We start from the raw sequence: 15,560 nt of genomic DNA, 5'->3' as shown, positions 1-15,560 counted from the left end.
GATCAACTGGAACGCCTTCATAGCAACCACATCTGTTGCTGTGGTTAGCAGTCCTTTATTTTCATAAACTGATCAAAGTTGATCTTATCAGACCAACACGTACTGTATCTCGGCCTTCAGTCTGTTATCATTTTAATGTTTGAAATCTCCAATGCAAATATGATTATGTACAATTTTATACACAAGCTAAATTGATGATGACACTATTGGCTTTACAGCGAATCGGATTTGTGATTCTGGTGCAACACATTCATTTGATGGTCCACTTTAGACATTGTACTGACTACAAGTAACTTGTCAACTAACTCTCATTAGAGTATTAGTAGACTGTCTGCGTAATATCTGCTAACTCTTTATTGTGATGATCCTCCAACAGACATTATACTGACTGTAAGTAACTTTGCAACTATGTCAACTTACTCTACTAACACCTAACCTGACAGTCTACTAATACTCTAATGAGAGTTAGTTGACAAGTTACGTATAGTCAGTAGAATGTCTAAAGTGGACCATTGAATTAAAGTGTAACCCACCACAACTGTACTGAATCAACACTGAATTGACTTGATCTGAATAATCTTCTTCTGTCTAATATTTGATGATTTTATCACCATGAAGCTGCTTTGAAACAATCTGTATTTTAAAGCACTGTATAAATAAAGGTGATGATTTGAAAAGCATCTTTTTGTTTTAAAAAAAGCATCTTATTGAAACTTTTCAATAATTGTTTTAGACTTCAAGCCCCCATTGTCCACAACAATATTTGAAGGCCTCCCCTCACTTACGGTTTCCACTGATAAAATATTTCATAGCTTGGCGGCATAACTAGAAAGATGTATATTCATTATAAAAATAACCAAATAATAAGAAATACAGTATTTCGATTTTTTGTTGTTCTAGCTTATTTCAAGCTTGTTTGGTCTTTTAAGTTATCTTGAGGCCCTCAAGTGGGCCCCGGGTGCAGAACTACTGCTTTAGATTTTGCTTAAAAACTCATGAAATTCGGTCGTAAAGTCGTAGTCATCAGTCGTTAGGCATAGGCAAAACTTGGGGATAATTAAGATGTGCATAAAACAAATGTGCTAAAAACTTGGTATATTGTACATAAATACTGTTCATACTGTTGAGCCGAACATCTTAAAAATGGCACTCTACCCAACAGGAAGTCGGCCATTAAGGGTTTTGTGAAAATGAAACTCACACAACTTTTAAATACTCCTCTTAGAGGATTCATGTGGACCAAACTTTTTATGTTTTTGTATGAAGGTTCCCCTTAGGCAAAGTGTTTTCAATCAGGATTGCAAGGCAACATAATGCTATGTCTATCGATAACACTGTTTATTTGGTGGTATAAATAAATAAAAGGGGTCATGACATACTTTATTTGAATTTTCCCCGAGGTCTCTGTAAAATGTCAGTAAACATTAGGTTACTCACATAACCGCGGTTCTCTGTAAACAGAGCGAGTGTGTAGAAGAGTAGACCGTTCACAGGTCATCATAAGGAGCCGATTCCCTTCTCTCACAGCTTCTGCAGCTCACACAGTGAACAATATGTGCAGGTCAATGCATTCGACTCCCAGGAAATTGCATGAACTTATGAAATGTAAACCTTCAAAGACTGTGGAAGTGAGGTTTGCTTATACGCAGCAGACAGACATCATATCACTTCTCTCTCCATCCCTGACAGAGAGCCTTGATTGGCCAATATCTGCAAAACAAATAAGGGATGCTGGAAAACAGGAGGGACAGAGGCGAGGGATGGCTATAGGCTTCTTCTGGTGCTGATTGGTTGGAGGGACGGCTATAGGCTTCTTCTGGTGCTGATTGGTTGGAGGGACGGCTATAGGCTTCTTCTCGTGCTGATTGGTTGGAGGGACGGCTATAGGCTTCTTCTCGTGCTGATTGGTTGAGGGACGGCTATAGGTTTCTTCTGGTGCTGATTGGTTGGAGGGACGGCTATAGGCTTCTTCTGGTGCTGATTGGTTGGAGGGACGGCTATAGGCTTCTTCTCGTGCTGATTGGTTGAGGGACGGCTATAGGTTTCTTCTGGTGCTGATTGGTTGGAGGGACGGCTATAGGCTTCTTCTGGTGCTGATTGGTTGGAGGGACGGCTATAGGTTTCTTCTTGTGCTGATTGGTTGGAGGGACGGCTATAGGTTTCTTCTGGTGCTGATTGGTTGGAGGGACGGCTATAGGCTTCTTCTGGTGCTGATTGGTTGGATGGATGGCTATAGGCTTCTTCTGGTGCTGATTGGTTGGAGGGACGGCTATAGGCTTCTTCGGGTGCTGATTGGTTTGAGGGATGGCTATAGGTTTCTTCTGCTGATTGGTTGGAGGAACGGCTATAGGTTTCTTCTTCTGCTGATTGGTTGGAGGGATGGCTATAAGCTTCTTCTGGTACTGACTGGTTGGAGGGACGGCTATAGGTTTCTTCTCGTGCTGATTGGTTGGAGGGACGGCTATAGGTTTCTTCTGGTGCTGATTGGTTGGAGGGACGGCTATAGGTTTCTTCTCGTGCTGATTGGTTGGAGGGGCGGCTATAAGTTTCTTCTCGTGCTGATTGGTTGGAGGGACGGCTATAGGCTTCTTCTCGTGCTGATTGGTTGGAGGGACGGCTATAGGTTTCTTCTTAGGCTGATTGGTTGGAGGGACGGCTATAGGCTTCTTCTCGTGCTGATTGGTTGGAGGGATGGCTATAGGTTTCTTCTCGTGCTGATTGGTTGGAGGGACGGCTATAGGCTTCTTCTCGTGCTGATTGGTTGGAGGGATGGCTATAGGCTTCTTCTGGTGCTGATTGGTTGGAGGGACGGCTATAGGTTTCTTCTTCTGCTGATTGGTTGGAGGGATGGCTATAGGTTTCTTCTTCTGCTGATTGGATGGAGGGATGGCTATAGGCTTCTTCTGGTGCTGATTGGTTGGAGGGACGGCTATGGGTTTCTTCTTGTGCTGATTGGTTGGAGGGACGGCTATGGGTTTCTTCTCGTGCTGATTGGTTGGAGGGACGGCTATAGGCTTCTTCTTGTGCTGATTGGTTGGAGGGAGGGCTATAGGCTTCTTCTCGTGCTGATTGGTTGGAGGGACGGCTATAGGTTTCTTCTCGTGCTGATTGGTTGGAGGGACGGCTATAGGTTTCTTCTCGTGCTGATTGGTTGGAGGGACGGCTATAGGCTTCTTCTCGTGCTGATTGGTTGGAGGGACAGCTATAGGCTTCTTCTCGTGCTGATTGGTTGGAGGCTGATTGGTTGGAGGGACGGCTATAGGTTTCTTCTCGTGCTGATTAGTTGGAGACTAATTGGTTGGATAGACGGCAATAGGTTTCTTCTGGTGCTGATTGGTTGGAGGGACGGCTATAGGTTTCTTCTGGTGCTGATTGGTTGGAGACTAATTGGTTGGAGGGACGGCTATAGGTTTCTTTTGGTGCTGATTGGTTGGAGACTAATTGGTTGGAGGGATGGCTATAGGTTTATTCTGGTGCTGATTGGTTGGAGGGACGGCTATAGGTTTCTTCTGGTGCTGATTGGTTGGATTACAGCTGCTTTTAGATCAACACCGGTGAGGAACTATCACATGCAGAATGGATTCAAGTAGATATTTGAAATAACTGTCAAAAGTAATTTAAAAAATAAAAAATAATTTAAATGTGTGGATAAAGCTTTTTGAAACAAATATAAACCATTGAACTATTTCACAGATATTGCTGTTACACCTCGTTTAGCTTGTTAGCTGGTGCCGGGTAGTAATGGATTACATCTAATCTGAACTATACGTAATTAGATTCCAAGAATCAAGTACTTGTAATTAGATATTACGTTTTAAAATATTCATAATCAGACTATAGTTAATTTTTATTGATTACATGATTATATGTTATTTTCACAATGGCAGTAAATAATTCATAATTCATTGATTCCCCCTACTACTTCTTATATATTTTATATTTCTTATATACTTCTAATATTTAACATTTTCCTTTCTAAAAAAAAAAGCCTACTGCTTATCAGAAGCTCTTCCAGGTTTGTGGAATTGCTCTAGTCATGTGACTTTCACTGAAAACTGAGACAAACTGAGATTTACAGAAGTCATTACACTTTTAACAAGTGTTTTCTTAACATTGCATTTTTGCAGCTCCTGACGAACACATTAATTATTATCTGAATGATCACTCAGTCAGTCATTTAACCATGTATTACTGTCTTAGGAAAGCTTTCGTCTTTTAAACACATTAACCAATGTCCAAATACACATAATGGTCACATTGTCAGTTTGTTTTGATTTCTGTTCTGGTCTGTGTTAAGTTAATCTGTTAATTAGTTCAGTTCTGTCTTCCTCCACCCATACCTGTTTGTTTCTATAGTTTCTGATTGATTGTTAGTTCAGTTCAGGTGTGTCTTGTTAATTTGCTCTGTCTATTTAAACCCTGTGTTCTGTCTTGTTCTCTGTTCCTGCTCTTGAGAATCCAGAGTTTTTTTTTTTTTTGTGTGTGTAAGAATTGTTTAATAAAAGACTGCTGCAATTAGATCCTACGTCCTCCATTGCTGCAACCATTGTAACACATCATTTCATATTTACATGCAATGGAGAGATTCCCCAACTTTTTTTGTCAGCTGAACCTCTTTGACCTAAAATATTTACTTGAAATACTTCCTGAGATTTTAAGTTAATAAGTTAGGCAAATAATAAATACCAATAATAATCAAATTAAAGCTACAATATGTTTAAAAAAATTCGCCGCTAGGGGTCTTTGGGAACTTTTGAGATATTGTAAGTACACAACGGCCGGAAATATATCACACTGTGCAAGTGATTTTTGGATATTTTATTACAAAAATCGTACATATTGTAGCCTACCTTTAAGTTTATGGTTATCTGATGGTTAATAGTCACATGACATGCAAGTAAACAAATTTCATTTCATCATTCATTTTGATCATCTGTTTTAATATGATTATTTTAGGGTTAGGGTGACTTAATTAATTACTTAATAGCTTTTCATTAAACTCACGAGCCCAAGTCTGGGAAACTCTGACATAATGTATAATATTTAAAGGGATAGTTCACTTTGAAATTAAATTTTGGTATGTTTTAGCTTACCTCAAGGGCATCCAAGATGTAGGTGTCTTTTTTTCCGCAGTAGTTTCAATTTTGATATTTTTAGGTCAAACCGTTCTTGTCTGTCAGTCATATAATGCAGGTCTATGGTCACTTGTCTCAAACAGCATGCACAGAGTCCAAATTAAAACAATTCCCCATCGTCCAAATTAAACAATTCCCCATCGTAAGTACACATTGATGGCCTAAGACACGAAACGAGCGGTTTGTGTGAGAAAACGAACAGTTTTTATATCGTTTTTACCTCTTTAACTCAGCCACGTCCAAGTGATCTGAGAGCACGGGCGGGTATAGATTATACAATAGATGTCGCCTTGGCTACGGTTTCGCAGTATCCAAGGCGACATCTAATGTATATATCTATACTTAGGCCATCAATGTGTACTTACAATGGGGAATTGTTTAATTTGGACGACGGGGAATTGTTTTAATTTGGACTCTGTGCATGCTGTTTGAGACAAGTGACCATCGACCTGCATTATATGACTGACAGACAAGAACGGTTTGACCTAAAAATATCAAAATTGAAACTACTGCGGAAAAAAAGACACCTACATCTTGGATGCCCTTGAGATAAGCTAAAACATACCAAAATTTAATTTCAAAGTGAACTATCCCTTTAATGTACTTCATGCTGCTGGTAACAGAGAATGGAATATATTTTCTTTCTCTTTGTATTTTTATATCAATTTGGTACAAGATTATACTATTCAAATCAATATGATAAATGAGTTAGGTCAAAAGCAATCAAAAAGTAGTCATATTATATTACATTAAATATGTAATGGATTACGTTACTAACTACAATTTTTTTGATCATGTAATTTGGAATCAGTAACTGATTACAATTTGTAAGTAACCTATACCCATCTCTATTGTTTACATAGGATACATTACTGATGCCAAGCTTGAAAGGATGTATAGTTTGAGAATGTGTTTTGTAACAAACATTAGTCGTACAGTATGAAACTCTATGAAACACATTGTAAAACTGACATTTAGCCAATCACATTGGAGAGGACGTTATTATTTAAAGAAGGGAAGAAAAAGCCGTTCACAGTTCAGTATGAAGACCATTCAACAATGCCATTGCTATCTGTTTACATTTCGAGTGAAATTCTAATTTTAATCTTACATTTCTTAACTTCACAAAAGCCTAACGCACATCTACAGATGAATTATATAAATAGCCCACTATAAAAACGGGTCTGATGAATATGAGGAATATAATGAGGCAGGGCTTCGTGTGTGTTTTGCAACGGGCTGAAATCCCAGATGATGACGTCACGGGGAGAGAACGGGAGAGAGTCAGCAGACACTCAGGAAACACACGCTCCCTTTAAACATCACAGTCATCATGCCTCAGATGGACCTTTAGAGGGATCGCAGCAGACCTCAGGAAAAACAACCCATATCCCATCATCTCCATCGTCCACCACGACATGACAACGGGAATTTAAAATTACGCCTTTGTACATCAGCATTTAGGGTGAGTTTCTGAAGCGCATCCATTCAAACCAGCGTATTAAATCGTGTTATGTATTATTTATTATTTAAAATACACCATATTTATTATATATAATTTATTATATAACAAGGAATATCAAAGGTATAGTATAGTGGTACTCACAGTTTAGTGCCGTTTGGTCCGTGTTGTTTTGCGCATTCTGCCTCCACCAAACAGCGCTGCATCACATCCTGACCCGTTTACCGTCAAATAAAAGACGCATTCAGATATATGTCCCGTTTTTGCTTGCATCCATGTGCTCACTGAGCTTGTGCTGCTCCTGTGTTGAGGCTTTGATATTCGTCCTGCTGGATGAACTGATCAGGGAAACCTACATGTCAGACTGGCAGAGGTCTCATTGGCCAGTATCTCCACTGACTCTCATTATAAGAAAGCTGAGTTTACTTGGATTTCGAATTGCATGAATTTTGAATGCTTTATTTTAGGGGTGTAAACAGGGCCGGTTCTAGACATTAGGAGGCCCTAGGCAAAATTCATGTTGGAGGCCCCCCACCCCCAATAAAAAAACACTTGAAGCAAATATGATTCCTAACCTTTTTATTTATACAACATTTAATTTTAAAAGCAGTATATTTTTACTTACACTGTACATAAGTTTGGACACATTACTATTTTTAATGTTTTTGAAAGAAGTCTCTTATGCTCATCAAGCCTGGATTTATTTGATCAAAAATACAGAAAAATAATATAGTGAAATATTATTAAAATTTAAAATAATGGTTTTCTATTTTACTATACTTTATATTTCTGTGATGCAAAGCTGAATTTAGTGTCACGTGATCCTTCAGAAAACTTTATAATATTCTGATTTATTATCAAATGTTAGAAATGGTGCTTAAAGGAGAAGCACCACTTTTAAAATTCACTTTTAAAATGAAAATTCTGTCATCATATACTCACCCTCATGTTGTTTCAAACCTGTATGAATTTCTTTCTTCTGCTGAACACAAAGGAAGATATTTAGAAGAATGTCAGTAACCAGACAGTTTTTGGGTCCCATTGACTTCCATAGTAGGAAAAAAATATACTATGGAAGTCAATGGGACCCAAAAACTGTCTGGTTACTGACATTCTTCTAAATATCTTCCTTTGTGTTCAGCAGAAGAAAGAAATTCATACAGGTTTGAAACAACATGAGGGTGAGTATATGATGACAGAATTTTCATTTTAAAAGTGAACTTCTCCTTTAATATTTATTTTATAACCTGTGATACTTTTTTTCAGGATTTTTTATTATTAAAAAGTTGTTTTAAAAAAGTCTTCACTATCACTTTTTATATATTTAACACATCCTTGCTGAATATTCCTGTTTTTTTCTGTATTTTTGATCAAATAAATGCAGGCTTGTAGAGCATAATAATAAACTTCTTTCAAAAACATTAAAAATAGTAATGGGTCCAGACTTTTACCGGTACTGTATGTACATATTAATCAAACTTTATCTAAGGTAATCTCTTTTTTGTTTAATGAAGATGTTATTGTTGTTGTTGTTGTTATTTTGCTGTTTTATTCGATTTATTCACAGTTCCAGAATCCCACTTCAGTAGATGAGCATAAGTGCTTTTATATTGCATTGCTACCTTAAATATGCTATACACAAATCAAGTGGAAGAGAAAGACACGATCGCTACTGAGCAGAAAAAAATATATAAACTGATATTATTGGCGTAATGTCAGGGTATAATCTAATCATCAGCAGAATTTAGAAGATAGACCCATAGATATGAGATCCTTTATTTGAAACATTTAAAAATGTTGTAGTGAGTGTGTTGGCTTTTTAACTTGGAATACAGACGTCTTGTCTTTTAATTTTGTAGCTTTTTTACTAGTCAGCTCCCGACGCGATGTTATTCATTGTACGCGCAAATTCAAAGCGTCGCGTCTGGGCACGTTAATGACGCTCGCGCTCTTTTAAACTCGTAATAAAGCGGTGAATGATTTTTCCAGAAATGACGCTGATCTACAGTACAAGTTTATATTTAGAATACATTGCAATCACTCCAAAATAGATGACGACAACTCACACACCTGCATTATGAGCTGTGCTTCTTTGTGTGCTTATTAGGCTTTTGCCTCGCAGCACCTGATGGATGTTCGTTACACATACTTTCAGAAGCCGGCACCCGCTTTGTAACGGACACATTAATTGGTTTAACTGCAGTAATGTAACAGTCTATGGTTAAGATAAACATCGTCACTATTTTTAGTTAATTAATAAATATTGAAATAAATTGTAGATAGGACATTTGTACATTTTTTTTTTTTTTTTTTTTTTTTTGTCCCTCTGTCTGGGCCCCATCCCGCCAATCGGGCCCTAGGCACGTGCCTAGTTTGCCTTTGCGTTAATCCGGCTCTGGGTGTAAAGATACCCTCATGTCACGATTCGAACATATCGCGATACTGAACTCACGATACGATTGCGATACTCCAAGACATGGTAGCCTTAAAGGTTAACCAAAAATGTACAGTTGATTGACACACTAAATTTGGTGTTACATTGTGGGTGTAAATGAATAGGCTTGGACTCGGTGCTGGAAACCCAATAGAGACATAAAAAAATTAAATAAAAAAATGATTCTGGAGCTGAAAATACAGAATTATTTTAGACGAATATATTTGCACTTGCACTAGATATATTTAAATTAATGTAGGCCACTTTCTACTGGTAACATCAGACGTACAGTATGTATGTTAATGCATTATCAGGACCCACAAATATCCCCCCCATTGCATTATTATACATTATATTTAACATTATAGTAGTTTAATGTAGTACTGACACAGAAATGTTCATTTTGGGTGAACTATCCACGATACATATTGATGCATTTTTGTATTGCGATATACAGTATTGTGACACGATATATTGTTACACCCCTACTTTATATATTTTTTATATGTTTATATTGTAGAAAGCTCTCTGTAGGCTACCGAAATCATGTTTTAAAACAGACTTCACAGAATTAAAATAATGTAATATCATAATAATATTATAATATAATGTTTGGCTCATTTCATGATTTATAATGCAAATACAGTGTTGTTGATGGGATGTCAAACTTCTGGTGTTTGTATTTCATAAACATTCCTTTCACTTTGCCTCCATCCAGGTCTTTTTAAGCGCCGCTATGCCAGAACAAAGCAATGATTACCGGGTGGTTGTGTTTGGAGCCGGTGGAGTGGGCAAAAGCTCCCTGGTCTTGCGCTTTGTGAAGGGAACCTTTCGCGAGAGCTACATCCCCACCGTCGAGGACACCTACAGGCAGGTGATCAGCTGCGACAAGAGCATCTGCACGCTTCAGATCACGGACACCACAGGCAGCCACCAGTTCCCCGCCATGCAGCGCCTGTCCATCACTAAAGGCCACGCATTCATCTTAGTCTACTCAATCTCCAGCAAACAGTCTCTGGAGGAGCTCAAGCCCATCTTTGAGCAGATCTGCCTGATTAAGGGAGACATCGAGAACATCCCGATCATGCTGGTGGGAAACAAGAACGACGAGCTGAACAGCCGCGAAGTGGAGAGCGGGGACGGAGAGGCCACGGCCAAGAGGTGGAAGTGTGCCTTCATGGAGACCTCAGCCAAGACCAATCACAACGTCAAGGAGCTGTTTCAGGAGCTTCTGAACTTGGAGAAAAGCAGGACTGTGAGCCTTCAGATCGACAGCAAGAAGAGCAAGCAGCAAAAACGAGCTGAGAAGCTGAAGGGCAAATGTGTGGTCATGTGAAAAACCAAAGTGTGTTTGGAAAACCAAAGCATTTTGCGGATGGTTTTAATGCACTGTTTACACCTGAAGACAAGAACGTTGGAAGAGGAGCAAGGATTTAGTGGGACATCTGTTGTTTACTCGGATATCTTAAAGAAAGAGTTCATCCAAAAATGAAAATGTGGTAAACCGTTAAGGCTTTATTTCTTCTGTGGAACACAAATGTTATTTTTTTTTTACGAAGAATGGGCGCTCTTTTCCATATTAAGTAAACGGGGTAATGTCCAAAATGACAAACAACAGTTCATATGACTCATGCGCAATATTACTGAAGTCATTCGCTTACTGGAGGGGAAGATCTTTTGTCAATTTATGATACTTTTATGATGCCTTTTCATTTAGGAGCCTGACTGCACTAGTCCCATCCACCAACATTATATGCAATTATGCAAAAGAGTGAGCAAAATATACATTCTTTACTTATTCTTTGACTTTATTTTCTGTGGAGAAATATGGAGTCCCTAAAGGGACATGGTGGTGGAAAAAAACATGAGATGGGAGGACAAACAATAAGTCAATGCTTAATGCTTCATTCGCAAAACATTTTGAGCTCTTTCTCTTTTCTCTTTTTGAGTTTCTTGGTGGAACGCAAGCGTTTTTGCGAGAACGCAATAGCATTGACAAATAATTTTTCCTCCATCTCATATTTTTTCCTTCATCATGTTCCTTTAGGGGCTCCGTAGAGAAATTCCTAGAGAACCAATGTTCATAAAATTTTAAAGGAGTAGTTCACTTCAGAATCCAAATTTCCTGATAATTTACTCTCCCACGTCATCCAAGATGTTCATGTCTTTCTCTCTTCAGTCGAATATAAATCAAGGTTTTTGAGGAAAATATTCCAGGATTTTTCTCCATATAGTGGACAGTTATCAATGGTTTGAAGGTCCAAATTACAGTTTCAGTGCAGCTTCAAAGTGTCTACACGATCCCAGCCGAGGAATGAGAGTCTTATAGAGAAACCATTGGTCATACATTTTTTTTTTTAAAAGAAACATTTATATACTTTTTAACCACAAATGCTCGTCTTGCACTAGCTCTGCGATGCGCCACACATTACGTAATTACGTTGAAAGGTAGGCGGAAGTACTGACCTAGTGTTTACAAAGCGAACGTGTAAAGAAAATACATTCATAAAAGGTAAAACAACGATGTCGAACGATTTTGACGTTGGTTTTCCGCCCTGCCCTACATTTTCCACATACATCAGGTTACCGCCTGACCTTTCCAACATGATTACGTAATGCGTGAAGTCATGGACATGCAGGACGAGCATTTATGGTTTAAAAGTATAGCCTATATAATTTTTTTGTTTTAGAAAATGAGTGATGGTTTGGCTAGATCTGACCTGTATTCCTCGGCTGGGATCGTGTCGAGCCTTTGAAGCTGCACTGAAACTCACATTTGGACCTTTCAACCCGTTGAAGACAATATATAGTGAAAAATCCTGGAATATTTTCCTCAAACACCTTCATTTCTTTTCGCCAGAAGACAGAAAGACATGAATATCTTGGATGACGTGGGGGTGAGTAAGTTATCAGGAAATTTTTATTCTGAAGTGAACTAATCCTTTAATTTTACACTTTGTAATGACATAATTTCGCCAGCTTGTCACAGATGTGATTGTGGTGTAATCAAAGTTTACAGCAACATCAGTGCCTGGCAACCTGTTCTGCTCTCAGTTTTACACCCTTCTAGACCACAAACTCAAAGGGAAAACCCCAGGCTAACCCAGTGGCAGTACCAATACCTTTTTTTTTTTTTTAAATCAATAAGCATTTCAAAAAGCAGTAAAATCAGGACAAGGGTTTTAAAAGCTATTTAAAAACACTAGCTATTCCCGAGATCGATTGAAATAGTCGCTTTAGCTTTATAGCCGTTGTGTTGGAGAACAGCTAACTCTTACAGCACAGGCTGGGTTTTAACGTGAAATTAACGTGTTTATAACAGAGATGTCATATATGGCAGTTCATGATCGCGTTCATCAACTGAATGGTAACATGTCAAGGCATGCGGCCAGTAGTAATCAACTAAAATAAGCTAAATGGTTGTTACTGTGTTAGTTGTGCAACTCACTGTCAAGGTTTTAAGGATGGCTGTCATAGTTTTATTATATGCCTTCGATTGGATTGCATCAAAGCTTTAGTTTTATTTTCAGGGTTTTTAGGTTTTCTGTCTATTAATGAGTTTATAAATGTGCTCTTCCAAACACAGAGTTGACTATTTTCCCAGTAATATACAGTATTTGTATGAAGGGATATTGTAGTATCAAAGGAAAGATCAGCTACAACACAGTCACATTAATTGTAAACCTTATTGGCAGATTCATTTTTGAACACGGTAAACATAATAATATTAATCGCTGACAAAATTACAGTTGGCAGGGTTTTTTTCAAGCGAAATAACATGATCTATCATCTACATGCGTTTACACATATTTAGTGAAATATCAACATGTGCTTTTGAGAGGATAGCTTTTCTAATTATGTATTTTAGCATGACAGCTCTTGTACAGTGAGCTATTAATCAAGTTCAAGTGCTATATTATATTTGTTACAAGAAGAAACTCACTTGTCTGGTTAGAGTGAAGTAAACAGCTGCATATTTTCTGTAGTAGCGTACTGGAGAGCTTTATCAAATGTGATATTTAACTTGAATAGCATAATCTGTGCAAATGTAGCTAGTGAAAATGTGTATCACGGGTACAGGAACTGCTAAGACCCAAAGCTTACAGTGGGTTTCTGTTATACAGGTGGAGTTCTGATATAAAAATTGTTCAATTGTTTTGATGAAATGCCTGTATAGACATCATGTGTGCCTACAAGTTTATATGATTGTATTTTAGGTCACAAGAATAAATAATATTATGCATTTGATCTAAAGTCTTCATTCGTAAAGTTATTTAAGAATTTAACTAGAAAATGAATCCATCATTTTCACATGAAAGAACATTTTAATGGTTGTAATAGAAATTTCGGCTCCCTTTGTTTTCAAACAATTGTGTTAAGATCATAGCAGCTGCCACGTTTATATGTGCATCTATTCAAACCGCAGATGAATGGTGTGACTCTGGGCAGAAATGATGCTGGTGTGTGTGTGTGTGGGGGGGGGGGAAGGTGCACAGGGGAAGAATTTCTGTGCTATTTAGACATGTCTGAGTAATAAAGCCCGCGAGGCTCATTATCGGCAAGTCAAGTGTCCTACAGTATAATGGAGCACCTGCCAGCACTTAACCAGCATCAGGCCGGAAACACAGCTCTCTCATGAAGATGAGCACCACCAGCACAATACACCATTCATCTGACAAAAAATGCTGTCATTTATAAACAACAATGATATCAGATGACTTTGACATCAAATCTGACAGGAGAATGCCTCCATTTTAGATTATTTTGATAGTCCACTTTAGACCCCTAAATCGAACCTAACAGTGTACTACAGTCTACTTATACTCTAATGAGAGTCTGTTGGCATGTAGTTTCATATTAATGAAGACAGGGAAACAGGGAAAGCTGCAGGTCGTGGACATGTGTGTGTCAAAAGATAGGGGTGTGGCGAAAGTTACACAATGCTACAACACAAACTAACCCCTAACCCTGCACCATAAGGCAGCTTTTGCAACCAATTGTAAAGACCTTATGGCATGCCCATTACTCCGACCGGCAGATACCCACACTTGAATTAATGAGAGTTAGTTGACATGAATTTGCTAAGTATAGGTAGAAAATAGGAATAATGCCATTGTTTCCTATTTGTTTTGAGCTCTTTCTTTGTGGTTTCCCTTAGCCAATCCAGCTTGTAATGAATCCACTGGAGGCAAGTTGAACTGAACCCATGTGCAGATTTATTTAACAAAACTTGATCAAAACAAATGCAAAATAAACTAAGACTTGAAATAAACTTGAACAAATATAAACTCATCAACAGCGTTTACACAAAGCTAGACACCAGACAATGGGAACATAGGGCTATTTATACACAAATACTAATGTCTTGACAAGACACCTAAAAGCAATGAACAATGAACCAATGACGAAACAGAACAGAGAACCACATGACTAGAACAACTAATGAAAACAACACATGAAGCAAGGAGAGCACATGACATGATCACATGAGGAGAAAGGGAAACACATGACTGGCTGTGTCCGAAATCACATACTCTCGAGTGGGTACTTATTTTAAATATGTAATAATAATAATACGTTCTATATACTGTAATATGAATGAGTGCAGTATGAATGTAATCCGGACGTACTACATCCGCCATGTTGTCATTATCATGTCAACTACAAGCGTCAGTTGTGTTGCGTCACCGCTATTCACAAATCCTCTCCCGTGGCCTCATGGGATAGTAAAGTGTCTATCATATACTTCAGAATCTCTGTATTAATTTTGTTTTGCCTGTATAAGTGACACTAACCATTGACTTGCATTATATGATTGTCATTATATGATCGTCATTATATCACCAAGGACCATGGTTTCAGCTAAAAACCTTCTTTACATTTTTACTAAAAAACAAACAAACAAAAAAAAACACTTACATCTTGGATAACCTGAGGGTGAGTAAATTAGCAGCAAATTTTTTTTTTTCAACTATCCCTTTAAGGACTAAGACAGCAGTAGGTTTATTAGGCTGCTGTCCCTTAAAGGGATACTCCACCGTTTTTTTCATATAAACTATGTTATTCCCTTAATTAAGATGAGTTGATATATGTACCTCTCGCATCTCAGTGCGTGCACTTAATCGCTCTGACGCGCGGTGACACTTTGATAGCACTTAGCTTAGCCCAGTATATTCAATGGTATCTAACAGTAATGAAGTTAGAAGTGACCAAACACATCAACGTTTTCCCTATTTAAAAACAGTTACACGAGTAGTTATACGACCAAGTATGGTGACACAAAATAAAACGTGGCGCTTTTCTAAGTGCGTTAAAAAGGATAACTATTCCCCACTATTGACAGAAGTGAGAGGAAGAGGATCAGGCGTGACTTTTTACTGCGCCGAGTCGAATTACTCCCAAAAGTGCTATTCCGCCATACATTATAGTTATCCTTTTTATCCCGCTTAGAAAAGCGCCACGTTTTATTTTGTGTCACCATACTTGGTCGTATAACTACTCGTGTAACTGTTTTTAAATAGGGAAAACG

At 38.1% G+C, this 15,560-nt stretch overlaps 1 protein-coding gene across 2 annotated transcripts; it reads left to right on the top strand.

Annotated features, from left to right (window-relative positions):
* Positions 1–6,414: 6,414 nt before the first annotated feature.
* On the top strand, positions 6,415–13,267 carry diras2 (DIRAS family GTPase 2). Of its 2 annotated transcripts, XR_014202207.1 has the most exons (3): positions 6,415–6,600; positions 9,750–11,351; positions 11,396–13,267. XR_014202207.1 is itself a non-coding variant. In XM_082156882.1 (2 exons), exon 2 carries the CDS (start codon positions 9,768–9,770, stop codon positions 10,365–10,367), a length of 600 nt encoding a protein of 199 aa, XP_082013008.1. In that variant the 5' UTR covers positions 6,415–6,600; positions 9,750–9,767; the 3' UTR covers positions 10,368–13,267. The 2 variants fall into 2 exon arrangements, 1 of the variants encoding a protein (XP_082013008.1); XM_082156882.1 differs by having other exon boundaries at positions 9,750–13,267.
* The last annotated feature ends 2,293 nt before the right edge of the window (positions 13,268–15,560 follow it).

This window comes from Leuciscus leuciscus (genome assembly GCF_965113295.1).
Source record: "Leuciscus leuciscus genome assembly, chromosome: 24".
NCBI lineage: Eukaryota > Metazoa > Chordata > Actinopteri > Cypriniformes > Leuciscidae > Leuciscus > Leuciscus leuciscus.
This window is presented reverse-complemented; position numbering and strand designations above follow the sequence as displayed.

Coding starts and splice junctions, on each gene's coding strand:
- diras2 (XM_082156882.1), top strand. CDS start 9,768: ATGCCAGAACAAAGCAATGATTACCGGGTGGTTGTGTTTGGAGCCGGT.